Here is a 21,745-nt window from a genome sequence, read left to right on the forward strand (position 1 = left end):
CTGAAGACAACTCTCTTCCTCCACACAAAACTACAAGCACCTAATAACACACACACCCTTCACTCAAAAATTATAAAATCATCATGGCGACTCTTACACCAGCCAAAGAGTCCCCATCTGAGGAGGGGACCATAAATATCCCCAGGTCGGACTGCCTTTCTGTCAATGACCCTAAGTGTCTTGACACCCCCCCTCAACTTTTTCTTCATTAACTTCTGCAACATTCGCGGTCTAAAATCTAAATCTCAATCTGTAGAACACCACCTCTCCTCCTCTAAACCTCATCTTCTTTTCCTCACTGAAACTCAGGTGTCTGAGGCAACTGAGAGTAGCCCCTTTTCTGTTCCCTCCTACTTTCTCTATCCTCAATTTCGATCCAAAGCTGGATGCTGCGTTTATGTGCGCAATGCCTTAACCTGCTCTCGTGCCCACGTTCTTGAGTCTTCTGAGTTTTCCATCATCTGGTTACGACTAGAGTCACTCTCAAACTAAATTTATCTGTGCTGTATACCTCTCACCTAACTCCTCTGACTATAAGAAATTCTTTGACTACTTAACTTCCAAAGTGGAGCACATTCTGACCCTCTTCCCTTTTGCAGAGATCTCCATTCTTGGAGACTTCAATGTTCACCACCAGCTTTGGCTTTCCTCTCCCTTCACTGACCATCCTGGTGAACTAGCCTACAACTTTGCTATCCTCCACGACCTAGAGCAATTGGTGCAACACCCTACTCGTATTCCTGACCGTCTTGGAGATACGCCCAACATTCTTAACCTTTTCCTCACCTCTAATCCTTCTGCTTATGCTGTCACCCTTTCTTTTCAGTTGGGCTCATCCGATCACAATCTCCTATCTGTATCTTGTCCTATCGCTCCAATCCCTCCTCAGGATCCCCCTAAGCGAAGGTGCCTCTGGCGTTTTGCCTCTGCTAGTTAGGGCGACCTGAGGAGGTATTTCCTTGGATTACTGCTTCCGTGTCAGAGACCCGTCTTTTGTGTGCAGAGCGCATAACAGAGGTGATGGTGTCTGGCATGGAGGCGTACATTCCTCACTCTTTTTCTCGTCCTAAACCTTCGGAACCTTAGTTTAATACAGCTTGTTCTCGTGCTATACATGATAGAGAGGTGGCCCACAAAAGGTACTTAAACCTTCCATCACCAGAATCTCATGCACTTTATATTTCTGCCCGGAACCATGCCAAGTATGTTCTCCAACTAGCCAAAAACTTCTTCATTAACAGAAAATGTCAAAACCTTTCAAGATCTAACTCCCCTCGTGACTTCTGGCATCTAGCCAAAAATATCTCCAATAACTTTGCTTCTTCTTCTTTCCTTCCTTTATTTCAACCAACCAGATGGCACCACTGCTATCACATCTATTTCTAAAGCTGAACTCTTCGCTCACACCTTTGCTAAAAACTCTACCTTGGACGATTCTGGGCTTGTTCCTCCCTCTCCTCCACCATCTGACTACTTCATGCTACCTATTAAAATTCTTCGCAATGATGTTTTCCATGCCCTTGCTGACCTAAACCCTCGGAAGGCTTATGGACCTGATGGGGTCCCTCCTATTGTTCTCCGAAACTGTGCCTCCGTGCTTGCACCTTGCCTAGTCAAACTCTTTCAGCTCTGTCTGTCAACATCTACCTTTCCTTCTTGTTGGAAGTTTGCCTACATTCAGCCTGCTCCTAAAAAGGGTGACCGTTCTAATCCCTGAAACTACTGTGCTATTGCTTTAATTTCCAGCATATCTAAAGTTTTTTTTTTTTTCTATCCTGAACAGGAAGATTCTTAAGCATCTGTCACTTCACAACCTATCTGATCGCCAGTATAGGTACCGTCAAGGCCGCTCTACTGGTGATCTCTTGGCTTTCCTTACTGAGTCTTGGTCATCCTCTTTTAGACATTTTGGTGAAACTTTTGCTGTTAGCTTGGACATATCAAAGGCTTTTGATAGAGTCTGGCACAAAGCTTTGATTTCCAAACTACCCTACTGCGGCTTTTATCCTTCTCTCTGTAACTTCATCTCAAGTTTCCTTTCTGACCGTTCTATTGCTGCTGTGGTAGACGGTCACTGTTCTTCTCCTAAATCTATTAACAGTGGTGTTCCTCAGGGTTCTGTCCTGTCACCCACTTTCTTCTTATTGTTCATTAATGAGCTTCTGAGCCAGACTTCTTGTCCTATCCACTCCTACGCTGATGATATCACCCTGCACTTTTACACGTCTTTTCATAGACATCGAACCCTTCAGGAGGTAAACATTTCAGGCTGGGAAGCCACAGAACGCTTGACTTCTGATCTTTCTAAAATTTCTGACTGGGGCAGAGCAAACTTGGTATTGTTCACTGCCTCAAAAACTCAATTCCTCCATCTATCAACTCGACACAACCTTCCAGATATCTATCCCCTCTTCTTCAATGACACTCAACTGTCCCCCTCTTCTACATTGAACATCCTCGGTCTGTCCTTTACTTATAATCTGAACTGGAAACTTCACATTTCATCTCTAACTAAAACAGCTTCTATGAAGTTAGGAGTTCTGAGACGTCTCCGCCAGTTTTTCTCACCCCCCCCCAACTGCTAACTCTGTACAAGGGCCTTATCCGTCCATATATGGAGAATGCTTCATATGTCAGGGCGGGTTCCACTCATACTGATCTTCCATACAGGGTGGAATCAAAAGCTTTTCGTCTCATCAACTCCTCTCCTCTAACTGACTGTCTTCAGCCTCTCTCTCACCGCCGCAATGTTGCATCTCTAGCTTTCTTCTACCGCTATTTTCATGCTAACTGCTCTTCTGATCTTGCCAACTGCATGCCTCCCCTCCTCCCGCGGCCTCACTGCACAAGACTTTCTTCTTTCTCTCACCCCTATTCTGTCCACCTCTCTAACGCAAGAGTTAACCAGTATTCTCAATTATTCATCCCTTTCTCCGGTAAATTCTGGAACTCCCTGCCTGCTTCTGTATTTCCACCTTCCCATGACATAAATTCCTTCAAGAGGGAGGTTTCAAGACACTTATTCATCAATTTTTGACAACTGCTTTCACCCTTTTATGGGACTGGCATTTCAGTGGGCATCTTTCTTTTATTGGATTTTTGTTGCCCTTAGCCAGTGTCCTTTCTACATAAAAAAGAAAAAAAAAAAAATATATATATATATATATATATATATATATATATATATATATATATATATATATATATATATATATATATATATATATATATATATATATATATATATATATATATATATATATATATATATATATATATATATATATATATATATATATATATATATATATATATATATATATATATATATATATATATATATATATATATATATATATATATATATATGTGTGTGTGTGTGTGTGTGTGTGTGTGTGTGTGTGTGTGTGTGTGTGTGTGTGTGTGTGTGTGTGTGTGTGTGTGTGTGTGTGTGTATGAAAATTATTTTTAAGAACAGACCTTTGCACGACTAAATAAAAAAAAAACATTGTGTGATCTTAAGGTGCTACACAGTTTCTATGCAGGGCCTGCACACCATTCTGGTACTAGTAACTATAGTAACTATAATATTTCATATACAGACACAGGAACTCTGTCTGTATTTTTTCGTGTACGAAATAAATTTGTAATTCAAGCGGTCGCGGGCCACAGAAAATCAACCGGCAGGTCGACGTCCTTGCTGGTTGCTGATATGGGCCAGAGAGAGAGCGAGGGTGATAGTGTCGCCATCCACCAAGGAATATAAACACAGAGAAGAAGAGCTGCCACACACACACACCAGGACCCACGGCTCCATGCCTGGAGTTTGGGCAGTGGGTGACACAACACCCGTGGACCAAGGTGCTGGAAGTGGAGGACGTCCACTCAAAATTGCACAATTACTTCGCCACCACCACAGAAGCCTTCCACCGCTACTTCCCAGCCAAGAGCGTCACAGTGCACCTGTCTGATGCCCCCTGGATGACGCCCCGCATTAAAAGACTCATGCGTCAGCGGACCTGGGCGTTCCACTCCTGCCCAGTCCTATACAGGAAACTAAAAAACAAAGTGATCAGGAAGATTAAGGCTGCCAAGGCAAGCTATTACCCGGACAAGATACACCACCTCAAGCTGGCCAACAACAGACAGTGGTGCGCTAAGATCAAAGCTTTGTGTGGCCTACAAAATCACACTTATCTCTTCCTTGCACCTCACACCTTCTTGCTAATCTCGCGGCTCAGGAGATTAACGATCACTTTGCTGATATCTGTCAGACCTTTCTTTCCCTCCACACTACTCCGCTTCCTGCCTATCTTCCCGCTCCCTCCCCTCTCCCCACTGTCCAGGCGATGGATGTTTTTAAGAGAATACTTAAATTTAAACCAAGATCCAACACACCCACTGACCTTCCTATAAAAATAAATAATAAACGCCTCTCTCCCAACACTCTTGCCCCGCGGACTGGAAGACATCTTAGGTCACCCGCATGCCCAAAACTTCCAGTCCACAGTAATTCAGTGACCTCTATCACCCCCATCCCTAGCCTTATTTGTGAAGATTTTGTGTATGGCTGGGCCTACCCCAAAATTTGTAACACCGTGGATATCAAAAAGTTTGGAAATATTAGAGCCACCTCCACCTCCCATTACCTGACCAGCTTCCTTGAATTAATCCACAGTCACCTGGACAAGCGAAACACTTCCCTAGCTGTTGCTTTTGTGGACTTCAAAAAAGCCTTTGATCTCGTTGATCACACTGTTGTCATCAGCAAGGCAATAAGTCTGGGTCTCTCTCCTAACCTGGTAGCGTGGCTACCCGACATCCTCACAAGGAGGCGTCAGGCCGTTCGCTATCAGGGCTCTGTCTCTAATTTCCAACAGCTGACATGTGAGTCCCCCAGGGGACCAAGATGGGTCCACTATGCTTCCTCCTCCTGATTAACGACGCCCTCACTGACACTCCCCATCGCTGGAAGTACGTGGACGACTGCACCGTGGGCGTCCTAGTCTCCAACAAGAACCCGAACTACTCGCCACTGCAAGCAATTTTGGAGCGACTGCAGACGTGGACGGAGGAGAGCAGGATGACCATCAACCACAGTAAAACTGTGGTGATGCATTTCTGTACCTCCTCTGTACCAGTGCCCCCTCCCCAGCTCACAGTGGGCCCTTACACCCTCCAGGTGGTCCGATGTGTCAAGCTTCTCGGAGTCACGGTGGACGGCCAGCTGATCTGGAAGCAGCATGTTGCCAGCACCGTAAGATCCTCTACCTACAGGCTGTACATGCTGCGCAGACTCAGGTCGCTGGGGACGCCGACAGACGAGTTAGGGGGGGTGTACCTCACCTTTATCCTCCCTAAACTCATATATGCCTCCCCAGCGTGGTCCTCCTCCCTCACACACACTCAACAGCTACAACTTACAACACCGTAAGATCCTCTACCTACAGGCTGTACATGCTGCGCAGACTCAGGTCGCTGGGGACGCCGACAGACGAGTTAGGGGGGGTGTACCTCACCTTTATCCTCCCTAAACTCATATATGCCTCCCCAGCGTGGTCCTCCTCCCTCACACACACTCAACAGCTACAACTGGAGAGTGTGCAGAAAAGGGCATGCAAGATCATCCTTGGCCCCACCTACACCACCTATGATGAAGCCCTGACCACCCTGAGTTTGTCCAAACTATCCACCAGGCACCGAGAAGCTCTGAAGAAGTTTAGAAGGGAACTTCTGCATCATCCACGTCTCAGACACATGCTGCCGCCTGACGCGCCTCGCCCGGTCCGTGCCACCAGACACCACAACAAGATAACGCCCCTAAAGGCGCCGCGCACGGACTGATACAGACTCAGCGCGATTCCCACCATGGTGCGAGCCATCAATCAATAGTATTTCGCTTCTAAATTAGACTTAGCTTTAGGATTAATGTTAAGTATTTCCCCACCCCCTCCGTACACTTTTTTTCAGTTTGTAAACTGCCGGAATAATAAACCGTTTATTATTATTATTATTATCATTATTATTATTATTATTATTATTATTATTATTATTATTACACACACACACACACACACACACACAAACACACACACAGTAAAATTTTGATCCCATACTGTTGGACCATTTAATGTGGAAACCAAATAAATCGTCTGGATTTTCGGGGTTACTTTGGTGTTCCATATGAGTGCCTATCAAATTTCCTTCCTAGTAAAATTATGTTATTAATGTACAGTATATACCATACACTTCATATATGCTGTATAAATATGAGAGAAGAAAAGAAACATGAAGTATAGTCATTGTATTGTTTATTTTGTCTTGACAGACAAGCCAAAAGGGTGTCACTGGTTGTCAGTGCCTTTAACCCTATAAAAAGGCAACAGCACCAGTGGCAAAATTTTTGCGCTGCACACTATAGATCATAAGAACAAGGGAAGAGTACTTGCATTACATGCTGAAGCACAGAACAGTAAGCCAAAGATAGAAACCTTAAGGTGTACATCAAAAGTTTTGAACATGCTTGAGAAAGAAAATATGAATATAATGAGCGATAAGATGAGACACTTGCCGGTTAAATACACCATATTCGTGATCCACACATACACACATACACAATACTTCTATAGCTTTCAGCAGAATACAAGTGCAAGTGGTACTGTACACACACAAAAGATGCATATTTATGAAGAATTATATGAAAAAAAAAAAAAACATAGCAAAGATCAATTTATTTACATGACATACACTTAAATGCAATAACAAAATATGAAAAAGAAAATACACACAACACAAGTTCAAGGCAAACTTTTCTTTACAGGTTGCTTTACAAATAACACTGTCTATGAAGCAATAGAGCGCAAAGTAAAAGCTGAATTATGTTAGATGCCGCTATAACATTGAAAATGCCACAAACTTATAATAAGTGTTACATTACACAAAAGCACATACAAGAGCACATGTTCAATGCTGTTACACATGATTTACATTTACATGTAAATCATGTTAATGAAGAGAAAGCAAAAGCTTTTCCCCAATACATGCTACAACAGACCAGACTGGTGGTGAATGCATTACATAAGAGAGAAAAGGAAATCATGCTTTCATGCTATAAAAATCAACTTAAAAACAACCAAGGTAATGCTAAAGAATCCTGGAAAACAATTAATAAAAATTTGGGACGAGGAAGACAGTCTACTAATATTTCTATTAATCTGAATTATATTCCAAGCTGTGATACTGCTGATGCGTTCAATAAACCATTTTATTAATAACGTTGATAATGTTTCAAATGTTGCAGATTATTCAAATGCTGTCGTTGTTTTTTTTTTTTTTTTACTACTTTAATCCATCGCCGATGTATTTTATGTATTCATTTCCCAGTAATGTATTAGAAATCAAAGGGTATATTAACTCACTAAAATCAAATTCTGTTGGATATAATAAAATTACTGCAGCACCACTAAAGGAAGCTGTAAATCAAATTTCGACTCCTCTTGCTTACTAAATTTATCCTTTCACCATGGTGTATTTCCCGATAAATTGAAAACAGCAAAATCTTTGTTTCTACACAAATCTGGCTGTAAATCTGAAATTAACGATTACAGATTCATATCCATTCTTCCTGTTATTGGTAAAGTATTTGAAAAAGCCATTGCATATAGACTTAATAATTTTCTTGAGATTAATAATTTATTATCAAATTGTCAATTTGCGTTTAGAAAGAATTCTTCAACACAATCAGCCCTTTTACATTTTGTTTCGAAAATCTACTCTGAATTGGATAAAATGTCTCATGTTGCTAGTGTGTTTTTGGAAATTTTTAGGGCCTTCAACTTTCCAAATCATCATATTTTACTTGTTAAATTAAATGATATTGGCATGAGAGGACCTGCTTATGACTTAATGAAGAATTACTTAACTGAGGAAAAGCAGCTTGTTTTCTGTAATATTGTTTATTCTGATTGTAAATTTATTAAATATGGTGTACCTCAAGGTTCAATACAGAGCCCATTTTGTTCTTGATTTATATAAATGATAAAACAAATTCTTCTAACAATGCCCACTTTACAATATATGCTGATGATACAAGCTTTATTGTCACTGATAATGACCTTCATGCTCTTCGCTCTAAATTGTTCCAGGAATTAGATCACATTAGTAATTGGATAAAAACTAACAAGTTAAAACTTAATGTTGATAAAATTCGTGTGATGCTATTCCAGAACAAGTCTTTAATGTATGATTTGGGTCCAATAAGTTTGGATCAGGAAATTGTTCTCCGTGTTCACACTACATTTTTAGGAGATTTAATAGATGACAACTTAAATTAGAGGCAACATATTACTAATCTATCTACTACTTTATCAAAAAGTGCGGGAATCCTGTATCGTATCAGATATAAACTCACGACTGAATGTTAACTCTATTATATTTTGTTACTCAAAAATTGTTATATATCTATTAGGGATTGCACGTGGCCATCATTCCTAGACAAATTACTCAGAGTTCAGAGTTCTACTGAAGGGATATTTTCTAACTTAAATTTGTTAAAGTTTAACTAAATTCACAAATATTTTCTCTTGTTAAATATATCTAAGTCGCTGAAAAATAATAATGTAATTTCTAATATTCAGGCTAACAGAAAAAATCATATGAATTCGTCAAGAATTCAGAAATATACAAATCTCAGGTACATTATGAGTTCAACACACAAAGTAAAGAGGAACTTCCGAGTCTAAAAAGTTATCTTTCCTCTCACGATCCTTAGGAAAGTGGGAAAAAAAAGGACAAATCTTTATTTCACTTGTAATGATTTAAACAATACATTAATGAGCATGATCAAATACCCATCGTATATGCGAATAAAAAGCTGCGTGAGTCAACAAATTGCTTCTCTACACGTTCTTTAGTGCGACTACTGTGTTTTAACCCTCCGGCCGTTTGGCGGCGCCGACTTCGCGCCTATTGGAGTGGACCGTCCTCCTACTATACAAAGTCCTTGCTCATAGTCTTCCCTCAGCGTGCCTTGTGGCGGTTCTTACCGCGGGATCACACTTGTGTCAAATTATTAGTGCTGGATCAATCAGTAGACACTATCTTGTATTTATTAGGTCCTCTGTACCACGTTTGCTTCTTACATGGGCAAGAGAGCTGCAAGTTATATATATTAAAATTAATACCTGACCACTCACTCCTTACATATATGCGATTTGTCACGATCCTGGTTATCATTCCGAGAAAGTGGACGTTACACTGACCCCAAAAAGTTTTAAAGGTCTGGATTTTTAAAAGCCTCGAATACCTACCCGACCTATCCGAAATCGCCAGCTATTAAGTCTTCTCACACAACCTTGGCACATGTCAGAAATCATCATAATACAAGATCCAATGTTGGGCTAGAAAACACAATTATTTTATGTAATAACAAGATATATTAATAATAATGTTAACTCACAAACAAATTGAAGTAGTACACATTAAAGAAAATTAGGGAACAAATTTCTACCATAGACCGACATAGGATAATTTCCACACTCATTCACAATAGATTCCCTCTTTTTCTTAGGCTCTTATATCGCCTCCCTTATTGCTCAAAGGTTATACACATCAATATATGGCATTCCCGTCATTTCACAAAGAATTAAAACCCTTTTACTCCTTCATAGGCTGCTGAAATATTTTCCCAAACTGCAGGAATTTCCCCAGACGCCGTCACCGAGTCATTAAACAATTCCCGTATTTTAACTCCTGAGGCCTAGGGTTGCCATACGTCCGGATTTTCCCGGACATATCCGGGAAAACGGAATTCAAGATTGGAAAAACGGAATTCAAGATTATCAGCCATATGCAAAGGTAAATAAGTTGAGTTTCTTTTAATTAATTCACATGTTTTCCAGTATCATATCAGGACCATAATCAGGTGTTAGTGAAGGTGTCCGGAATTTTGATAGTTCATATATGGCAACACTAATACTCCCCAAACCTCACAAGACATCACCACCATCACCATAGATCACCTATAACACCATAACACCACCCCGAAAGACACCAATGACGCCACAACACCACCGCAGCCCCAACCACAAAATGGCTGCCTCTCACCCCAACACTATCCCCTCGGTTACATAACTAACAACTCGCCAAGCAAATTTCAGCGGACAACAGCTCTTGGTACCACAAAAGACTCACCAATCTGTTCCTGGATATCAGGGTTATACTACCACATCACAGTTACCTCCACACACCCACTTAATCACTACACCACACCTAAATTTATCCGCCGAGAGCACCACCGCTCTTCTCTCCTTCAGGGCTTCTCGTGCTCTGTCTCGAGAATTTGCTGAGTCAATACAAAAGCCAGACACGTATTGTCCCTCGCCCTAACACATTCCACCTCGAATACACCTCTTCCTTTTATATATACATACATATAAAGAACTTGAATTAAGAAGAGAATAATACTACAAGATATAAAATGAGTAAATAAACCTTATACTAACTTATGACTAATATAAAAATAAAGATTAGTTTAGAAAGAAAACGGAACATGGGGGACATTGAGAAAACCTGTCCCTTTTCAGGGTAAACTCGACCAATAACATGACAGGGGTTCACTAATCTTCTTTGAGGATATTAATATAATGCCTAATTAGCTTACTGCGTAGGTACTAAGAAATTACGTACACACATTTTGGATAATGTTTCTTACCTATACACACTATAATTCACTTCACTGTTTATATATGCATATTATAGACAGAATATAAAAAAAAATAAAAAAATGCTAAATACCTTTTTGGCTCCAATGGGGAATCTTAAACCTTAAATCTAAGAATATCATTAGCTGTGTCTTGTTATGGCTCACATCTTGGTGTATAATAATAATAATAAGTACAATGGAAAGTACATGCTTACATTCAAATCCTTTGTAGCAAGCACAATGCTACTTGATCCTCTTACAACAGGATTCATTAGTTTACCCTGTATATATAAATAAAATGTCATTATAGAAAAAAGATTTCTTTAAAGATACACTTGTTCATGCCTTGGGAGGGAGAGCAGTAATTTGCAGCGACCTTTTTTTTTCCGCATCCTGGCGTATTACTGCGCAGTAACATTTTGTGATACTTCACTCTGCTAATATGGCTAAAACGAAAGAGTATTTATGTGAGACTATTCCGCCTCATGAGCCTCAAGGAAGCAGGTCATTCAGTTAGAGAATATAATTGAACAGTTGGCAGTATCCAGGACAAGTCAGACGTTGGTTACAGCGGTTCAGGAAGGAAATCGTGATATACCTGAATCTAAAAAACAGTCTGGGCGTCCCTGGAAGATAAATAATAGGGCTGTTGCTGTTTTAAATCGTGCAGTGGAGTCTGATGTTTTTAAGACCACTGGACGCTTCAAGACAGAAACAGCGCTCTGAGGCACCCAGACGTAGTCAGTCGACTGTCGAAGGGGGATGATAGTTGTAGTGAGTTGCCATGTATGTTTTAAAAATTAGCGCATAACAATCACTGTATTATTGTGCTACCTTTACATTTTCTTCACTGATACATACAAAGCTTTAACCTGTCATCTGCTGTTTCCTGTAAGAAAAAATATAATTTATGCCGCGAGGCGCCACTCGAGTACGTAGCAAGTCGAAGAGGGAAGGAAGGAGGCAGAGGCCCATCCAGGCGAGCGGCTCCCTCAACACACATCTTACTAGTTAATATCTCGCAAAATAAAGCAAAACACAGCATATGTGTATAGAGTATTTTCGACTTAACCTATCAATCCTCCATGTACCTTAACCCGTGGAACACACACCCTCTCTCTCTCTCTCTCTCTCTCTCTCTCTCTCTCTCTCTCTCTCTCTCTCTGTTTATATATATATATATATATATATATATATATATATATATATATATATATATATATATATATATATATATATATATATATATATATATATATATATATATATATATATATATGAATCCTACAGTATAAAGCGCCTTCAGCATTTAAAACCATATATTAATTGAGGATGTTCCAAAAGGCTTATTTTATCTTTCACTTCACCTACTTAAACCTTTTTTGTTGGGTGTGTCGAGTCATATACTTTATGTGGTCTCATAAGAGAAATATGCATTAATTTACATGTACTTTTTGCTCGACTTCATCAGGTGAATCTGGAAGTGCTGGATCTTCATTTGAATCACCTGAGTAAGATTGATTATAATAGTCTGGAACCTCTGACTAGACTCCGGAGTGTTCATCTGTATTGGAACATGCTAGTCGACCTTCCTAGGATGACTGAAAATGTGCTGCTGGAGGAGGTACTCGTCAACGGGAATGCTTTATTGGAGTTTCCGAAGTACATGTTCGGGAACCTGACGTCGCCTCTCACATATCATTTTGTGGTGAGTTTTTTTTTTTTTTTTTGTATAGCTTTTATAAAGTTTTCAAAATAAAATATTTATTTATTTTATCACATCTACAGCATGCACTGCATTTTACGGACTTCTTGGAATAGCTTGAACCCGCAAAGGAGATCCTGGTGGTTTTAAAACAGAGCGAATAGAGCATAAAATAAGGATAATCACAAAACTCGATAAATAGTACAATGATATGTCGCTTTCTTATATCATTACAACTCCATTGCTAATTGAGTTCTCACAGAAATCCAACAAAATTACAGCTGCTGCAAGTTACCTAGCAGTATAACTTAATATAATCACCTAATATCACAAAATATTCACATCAGCCAATGCCACAAAACAATCATCTTACATCACGTCGTCCAATGACAAGATAATCACCACCCAATGACAACATAATCATTCTATTCAATGACAAAAATATAACCCAAAAGCACCAAATTATCACAAATATCCAGTAACGAAATAATCAATGCACCCTATTACATGAAATATTTTCAAAGTACAGAAAAAGATTTATGTCGGAAGTTTACTTTCGTATTGTAGAGTGAAAATAAACAGATAAAGCGCTATGAGTCAGTGGAACCACAATTTTTTTTTCTTTTATGTAGGAAGGACACTGGCCAAGGGCAACAAAAATCCAATAAAAAAATATGCCCACTGAATTGCCAGTCCCATAAAAGGGTCAAAGCAGTGGTCAAAAATTGATGAATAAGTGTCTTGAAACCTCCCTCTTAAAGGAATTCATGTCATAGGAAGGTAGAAATACAGAAGCAGGCAGGGAGTTCCAGAGTTTACCAGAGAAAGGGATGAATGATTGAGAATACTGGTTAACTCTTGCGTTAGAGAGGTGGAAAGAATAGAGGTGAGAGAAAGAAGAAAGTCTTCTGCAGCGAAGCCACGGAAGGAGGGGAGGCATGCAGTTAGCAAGATCAGAAGAGCAGTTAGCATGAAAATAGCAGTAGAAGACAGCTAGATATGCAACCTTGCGGCGGTGAGAGAGAGGCTGAAGACAGTCAGTTAGAGGAGAGGAGATGATGAGACGAAAAGCTTTTGATTCCACCCTGTCTAGAAGAGCAGTATGAGTGGAACCCCCCCAGACATGTGAAGCATACTCCATATATGGACGGATAAGGCCCTTGTACAGAGCAGCTGGGGGGGGGGAGAAAAACTGGCGGAGACGTCTCAGAACGCCTAACTTCATAGAAGCTGTTTTAGCTAGAGATGAGATGTGAATTTTCCAGTTCAGATTATAAGTAAAGGACAGACCGAGGATGTTCAGTGTAGAAGAGGGGGGACAGTTGAGTGTCATTGAAGAAGAGGGGATAGTTGTCTGGAAGGTTGTGTCGAGTTGATAGATGGAGGAATTGAGTTTTTGAGGCATTGAACAAGTTTGCTCTGCCCCAATCAGAAATTTTAGAAATATCAGAAGTCATGTGGCTTCCCTGCGTGAAATGTTTACCTCCTGAAGGGTTGGACGTCTGGATGAAAAGACGTGGAAAAGTGCAGGTATCATCAGCGTAGGAGTGGATAGGACAAGAGGTTTGGTTTAGAAGATCATCAATGAATAATAAGAAGAGAGTGGGTGACAGGACAGAACCATGAGGAACACCACTGTTAATAGATTTAGGAGAAGAACAGTGACCGTCTACCACACCAGCAATAGAACGGTCAGAAAGGAAAAGCTTTTGATATGTCGAAGGCAACAGCAAAAGTTTCACCAAAATCTCTAAAAGAGGATGACCAAGACTCAGTAAGGAAAGCCAGAAGATCACCAGTAGAGCGGCCTTGACGGAACCCATACTGGCGATCAGATAGAAGGTTGTGAAGTAATAGATGTTTAAGAATCTTCCTGTTGAGGATAGATTAAAAAACTTTAGATAGGCAGGAAAATAAAGCAATAGGACGGTAGTTTTAGAAATTAGGAACAGGTTGAATGTAGGCAAACTTCCAGCAAGAAGGAAAGGTAGATGTTGGCAGACAGAGCTGAAAGAGTTTGACTAGGCAAGGTGCAAGCACGGAGGCACAGTTTCGGAGAACAATAGGAGGGACCCCATCAGGTCCATAAGCCTTCCGAGGGTTAGGGCCAGCGAGGGCATGAAAAACATCATTGCGAAGAATTTTAATATGTGGCATGAAGTAGTCAGAGGGTGGAGAAGAGGGAGGAACAAGCCCAGAATCGTCCAAGGTAGAGTTTTTAGCAAAGGTTTGAGCGAAGAGTTCAGCTTTAAAAATAGATGTGATAGCAGTGGTGCCATCTGGTTGAAATAGAGGAGAGAAAGAAGAAGAAGCAAAGTTATTGGAGATATTTTTGGCTAGATGCCAGAAATCACGAGGGGAGTTAGATCTTGAAAGGTTTTGACATTTTCTGTTAATGAAGGAGTTTTGGCTAGTTGGAGAACAGACTTGGCATGGTTCCGGGCAGAAATATAAAGTGCATGAGATTCTGGTGATGGAAGGCTTAAGTACCTTTTGTGGGCCACCTTTCTATCATGTATAGCACGAGAACAAGCTGTGTTAAACCAAGGTTTAGAAGGTTTAGGACGAGAAAAAGAGTGAGGAATGTACGCCTCCATGCCAGACACTATCACCTCTGTTATGCGCTCAGCACACAAAAACGGGTCTCTGACACGGAAGCAGTAGTCATTCCAAGGAAAATCAGCAAAATACCTCCTCAGGTCCCCCCAACTAGCACAGGCAAAATGCCAGAGGTACCTTCGCTTAGGGAGATCCTGAGGAGGGATTGGAGCGATAGGACAAGATAAATATATGAGATTGTGATCGGAGGAGCCCAATGGAGAAGAAAGGGTGACAGCATAAGCAGAAGGATTAGAGGTCAGGAAAAGGTCAAGAATGTTGGGCGTATCTCCAAGACGGCCAGGAATACGAGTAGGGTGTTGCACCAATTGCTGTAGGTCATGGAGGATAGCAAAGTTGTAGGCTAGTTCACCAGAATGGTCAGTGAAGGGAGAGGAAAGCCAAAGTTGGTGGTGAACATTGAAGTCTCCAAGAATGGAGATCTCTGCAAAAGGGAAGAGGGTTAGAATGTGCTCCACTTTGGAAGTTAAGGAGTTGAAGAATTTTTTATAGTCAGAGGAGTTAGGTGAGAGATATACAGCACAGATAAATGTAGTATGAGAGAGACTCTGTAGTCGTAGCCAGATGGTGGAAAAATCGGAAGATTCAAGAACGTGGGCACGAGAGCAGGTTAAGTCATTGCGCACATAAACGCAGCATCCAGCTTTGGATCGAAAATGAGGATAGAGAAAGTAGGAGGGAACAGAAAAGGGGCTACTGTCAGTTGCCTCAGACACCTGAGTTTCAGTGAGGAAAAGAAGATGAGGTTTAGAAGAGGAGAGGTGGTGTTCTACAGATTGAAAATTAGATCTTAGACCGCGAATGTTGCAGAAGTTAATGAAGAAAAAGTTGAGGGGGGTGTCAAGACACTTAGGGTCGTCGACAGAAAGGCAGTCCGACCTGGGGACATTTATGGTCCCCTCCCCAGATGGGGACTCCGAGGCTGGTGTAGAGTCGCCATGATGATTTTAAAATTTTTGAGTGAAGGATGTGTGTGTTATTAGGTGCTTGTAGTTTTGTGTGGAGGAAGAGAGTTGTCTTTAGAGGGCAGGCTATGACTGCCCCCTTGTATTGTGAGACACAAAGGGAAACGTTCAGTGAGGTCACAGCTGGGTTTAATGATAAGTTCACAGCACCTCCTGAACAGTGCTTTAGACCTCATTATCTCACATCATACTCTTTAGCAGGCCCAGGTTTTTGCCTGCTCTTCCTCTAAACAGAATAATTGTCCCATCCACAACAACAACAAAAATGTTTCATAATTTGTATCTAAATTTACAAGCAGTACAGACCATTTGACGGCACACACGTACTGTAGGACTTTGGGAGCATTTCTGGAATTTGGTGGGTCAGCCAGGTGGGTTGGTGGAGTCTTACCAGCTCATCTCAGGAACGAACTCAGTAATACCAACTCGAAACAGCGCCGAAACACATCCAAATGACAGTGACAATTATTTAGGGAAGATAACAATGCCAGATGCTTGAATAGTAATAGGTTGATTATGGCAGCATCTAAGATATAAGAACTATTACTGAGTGTCACTTTCAGTTTTCTATAAAGTTCTATTAAACATGAAATATGTACTGTACCATAGGAATGGTATGTTCTTAAATAAGATGCTTAGATCTCAAAGTCTGGTCACGGTGTCACAAGCTTTCAAATAAAACAAAACAAAGTAACGATGGGAAAACCTAAGGATCAAAAAAACAGTCCCAGATTCATTCCCGAATGACTGAATATCATCCAAGAACACTAGTATCACTATCATTTTGTTAGATCAGTCTAACAATTGGTCACCATTACAACCTGAAGGCTCTTAGATTTTATCTCCCATCTTCTCATCACGGCTATGAAATAATAAAAAATAAAAAATAAATAAATGAAGATGATTAAGAGCAGCCATCACACAGATGGTAGATGGCCACTTTTCTTCTAAGCCTATTAACTGTGGTGTTCCACAAAGCCGCCTTATCACTTATCTTATTCCTATTATTCATAAATTATCTAAACCAAACTTCTTGTCTATCCATTCTTACGGTGATGACTACTCAGCATGTCTCAACGTTCTTTTTGTTTCTTTGTTTCTTTCTTTCTGCCAGACGTCAAAGTCAGCAGAAACTGAACATATTACAGAGGACCACAGATTGCCTCTTCTTCAGTGACACTCAAGTATCCCCTTCTACACTGAACACACTGTCCTTTACTTAAAATCTGACTGGAAACTTTACATCACTTCTCTTGTTAAAACAGCCTATGTGAAGTTTGGTATGTTGTATTTTCTCAACCAGTACTTTTCTTCCTCTTTCTTCATGCTAACTCTACACAGAGACATTATCTGTCCATATAAAAAGAAATTCAACTCACTGATTCTTCCCCTAACAGACTCTGACTCATTGCTATAGCGTTGTATTTCTTATTAACTTTTATCATGGGGCTCCAGCTCATACTGTTAAAAATGTTAAAGCACGGATAGATAACTGTGAAGTCGCCAAAATAAAAGATTGGCCTGCTAATTCACCAGATATTTCTCCAATGGAGAAATTATTGGGTGTAATTAAGGGTATGTTGAGAGACCAAGCTGGGAAAAGAGCTGTGCAAATGTTGGGCAGAATTTGAGAATGAGACACTTCAAAATTTAGGTGATAGGTTACCAAAACATCTCAGAGAGGTGCTCGTAAAACATGGCAGTGCAATAAGATATCAAATACTGGATGAAGTTTTTTTTTTTTTTATCTAACAGGAAGGCATGAAACCAAAAACTTTTAGCGCGGTAACTTTTCGCGCAGAATGCATTTCTTTATTGGTTACGTTTCGGAATAGTACAGGTCCATCTTCAAACTCGTTACAATAAAAAAAAATAAAAAAATAAAAACTATCGAAAAAATAAAATAACAGCTTCTCTTAAGGAGAGGGAGGATGAGACTGACCTGCTGTTCCTACAGCGGGGACCACTCAAGGATTCTACCTTCCATGGGACCACCTTGGTTCTTGCGACACCAACACAAAAACACACTATCTATCTTGCCCAGAAGGGCTCCTATTTGATAGTGAAAATAAAAATAAAAAAAAAAAACATAGTGTGGTTTGTTTTAGCCTCCAATAGGCAATAACAGCCCTCAGGGGTAAGATGGGAAGTGTTCATGTGTTGTCGTAGGAACTGAGCTGGTCCCCACTGTATCACTGTGAGACGAACAGGTCAGTCAGTTCTTACCTCTCCTGAAAAGAAGTTGATTTTATTTTTATTGGTTATTAACCTTTTTGTTTAGTGTAATGGGTCTGTAGATTGGACTGTACTATCCCAAAACGTAAACAATAAAGGAATGCAGCATCTAATGTGCGTTTATGCTTTCCTCTCTCTCTCTCTCTCTCTCTCTCTCTCTCTCTCTCTCTCTCTCTCTCTCTCTCTCTCTCTCTCTCTCTCTCTCTCTCTCTCTCTCCCTTTATATATATATATATATATATATATATATATATATATATATATATATATATATATATATATATATATATATATATATATATATATATATATATTCAGTAAACACTGGTTATACTGGACACCGTTATAGCGGGATCCGCATTTAACGGTTATTTATTGCCTGCGGACCATCCATCGGATTTACCGGATAAATGTCAGTAAATGGGGCGGAACGTCCAGCCAGCACCCAGAATATTAACTGTGTATTGATAGTTCATTAAATGTTTACAACAAACATTCCAGAGTATTTTACATCAGGTACATGTTTGTCATCATCACCAATATTTGATCATACTGTGGCATGTTGGCATGTTTAGAGCTCCTTTCTAGTGGATCTCATCCTGGTAAGAAATCCTGGTAAGCGGCGGTGGCAGCGAAGAAGTTGGTGTGGTTGGGTATGGGTGGTGTTGATGCTGGTTTGCAGACACCGCACTGGCCAGGGTTGCGCTGTCTGCCATAGTTATGGTATTTCTGTCATAATTTGGTGTTTGTCTGCCATCTGCCATACATTGTCTACCATACACTATGTCATAACGTACAGAAAAAAAAATGTCATAATTTTCACACTGCTGTATAATAATTTGGGATGGCTGGCAGCGCAACCCTGGCACCCACACATTGCTTGTCTCAGTGTCGCACCGGCAGATGTTATTAGAGATTGTAGCGCTCCTGATCACTCACCCTCCTTTGACCAAGATGGCATCTTCCTCCTCTCCCACTCGCACTGCTAGGCGAAAAATCCTGTCCAATGCGCAGAAGAGAGAGAAAGAGAGGGTGACGTATCGATGACGAAACACTGTTTCGGTTAAATTTTTTGCCACCACTGCATCCGATTTGTTTTGGTCACCACTGTTCGATAAGATACTTGGTATGGAGGTAATTACTCTGGAGGACCTGGCAGTATCTGGACATAATTGGTAGGGTAGAGAACGTGGGTAGTGGTTTAATTATGGTTGACTGTGCGCATAAAAGAACACAGTTTATAAGATTTCTTCTTGATGTACACGCCTGATACCGAGACTGAGGGACGTGACGATACTTGACTCTCTCTCTCTCTCTCTCTCTCTCTCTCTCTCTCTCTCTCTCTCTCTCTCTCTCTCTCTCTCTCTCTCTCTCTCTGAAGACTGACTATGAACTGATCTTGAACGCTCTGTGAACCGTACTCTGTCCGATCTCTCTCTCTCTGAATTGACTGTCTGTCTGTACAAGCTCTATTTATGTGAGAAGAAACGGAACAGGATACAGGATATGAGATGAAGAAATGGCCTATCAGGTGCCGGTAAATGGGGTGAAGGAGCCAATCACAGAGCTTATTCTGGCCAATGACCTGGAAGGAACGACAGGAAGGCGATGCAGGTGTTTTCTTTAAAGACTGGCAGGAATGTAGGGAAGGTGTGGTATTCCCTTGAGGGAGCGATAGGGAGGAGAAAAGGTCAAAATAGACTAGCCACGTGAGCACGTGGTATGAAATATATGAATGATGAATAAATATATATATATATATATATATATATATATATATATATATATATATATATATATATATATATATATATATATATATATATATATATATATATATATATATATATATATATATATATATATATATATATGTTACAGTCAATACCTGAATCCAGACAATTTGTAAAGTGACTTATTTTTTCAGGCAATTTGTGAACTGCCTGGTTAGGTTAGGTTAGGTTAGGTTAGGTTAGGTTAGGTTAGGTTAGGTTAGGTTAGGTTAGGTTAGGTTAGGTTAGGTTAGGTTAGGTTAGGTATAACCTAACCTAACCTAACCTAACCTAACCTAACCTAACCTAACCTAACCTAACCTAACCTAACCTAACCAGGCAGTTCACAAATTGCCTGAAAAAATAAGTCACTTTACAAATTGTCTGGATTCAGGTATTGACTGTAACATATATATATATATATATATATATATATATATATATATATATATATATATATATATATATATATATATATATATATATATATATATATATATATATATATATATATATATATATATATATATATATATATATATATTGATAATTGTTACGACTTTTGTGACAGATACATTCGACTGATACATTGGGATGGATGGAGGGAGGGTATGGGAGGGGGAGGTGGGGATTAGAGGTTGTTGCGCTTGTGACCCACTCACCGTCGCTTTTATCGGATTTTCGTCTTTAATGTCAGTGGCTTCGCTCCAATTAGCCCGGTATAACGAGAGTTTAATATATATATATATATATATATATATATATATATATATATATATATATATATATATATATATATATATATATATATATATATATATATATATATCTTAATGCATGCATGTATCAATTTTTTCTCGTTATTCATAAATCTTCAGGACAACCCTGCTTATGACGTGTGGGCGACCATGCTCCTTCCACTGCCGGACAGAAGCCACATTGTAATGGGCTTCGACGTGTCAGTATGGGCGGAGGACGAGCAGCAGGCAGAGGAATTACTGCAAAAAGACTGGTTGGTGCAGGATGGTCTTTCCCAGGCTATTGACCTTGCCAGCCTTGTCAGAATCTGTGGTTCACGAAATGAACAAAAGCAAGAGCGCCTGCCACCCTGCTGAAACACACCAAATAAAAGAATTAAATTTTAAAGACTAGACGGGAACTTTTATTACCATATTAGACAATTTAAAGTGTTTTTACTCCTGGAAGAACGTTTGGGCGTTGGCCAAGCAGGGGAATTCCCCGTGTGCTACGTTGCTGTGTCTCTACAGGACCAATTATCGGTTTAACACGATGGTGGAAAGGACAGGCGACCATCCTTCTTCCTTCCCCCTCCCCCCTCTGTTTCTCTCTCTCTCTCTCTCTCTCTCTCTCTCTCTCTCTCTCTCTCTCTCTCTCTCTCTCTCTCTCTCTCTCTCTCTCTCTCTCTCTCTCTCTCTTTAATCGTATCAAGTATCAAGTAAGTAAGCATTACATGGTTTGCGGAACGTATTATATATATATATATATATATATATATATATATATATATATATATATATATATATATATATATATATATATATATATATATATATATATATATATATATATTGTATTTTCCACCATATTATATGTACCTCTGCATAAGATGCACTCCTATTTTACGAGGAGGTTTTATGAAAAAAAGTATTTATCATGTTTCATCATAAAGTTACCGACAAAAAAAATGTTGTGTGTGTGTGTGTGTGTGTGTGTGTGTGTGTGTAAG

At 39.8% G+C, this 21,745-nt stretch overlaps 1 protein-coding gene across 1 annotated transcript in view; it reads left to right on the top strand.

The window, feature by feature from the left end:
- Positions 1–21,149, top strand: part of LOC135115171 (leucine-rich repeat-containing G-protein coupled receptor 6-like) — a 56,012-nt gene extending 34,863 nt beyond the window's left edge. The window contains exons 5-6 of the mRNA XM_064031659.1: positions 12,174–12,410; positions 20,877–21,149. Of these exons, the coding sequence (XP_063887729.1) occupies positions 12,174–12,410; positions 20,877–21,113 (474 nt within the window). The 3' untranslated portion in view covers positions 21,114–21,149. The remainder of the gene's footprint in view (positions 1–12,173; positions 12,411–20,876) is intronic.
- Positions 21,150–21,745: the final 596 nt, after the last annotated feature.

The sequence above is a fragment of the Scylla paramamosain genome, chromosome 29 (genome assembly GCF_035594125.1).
Source record: "Scylla paramamosain isolate STU-SP2022 chromosome 29, ASM3559412v1, whole genome shotgun sequence".
Lineage (NCBI taxonomy): Eukaryota > Metazoa > Arthropoda > Malacostraca > Decapoda > Portunidae > Scylla > Scylla paramamosain.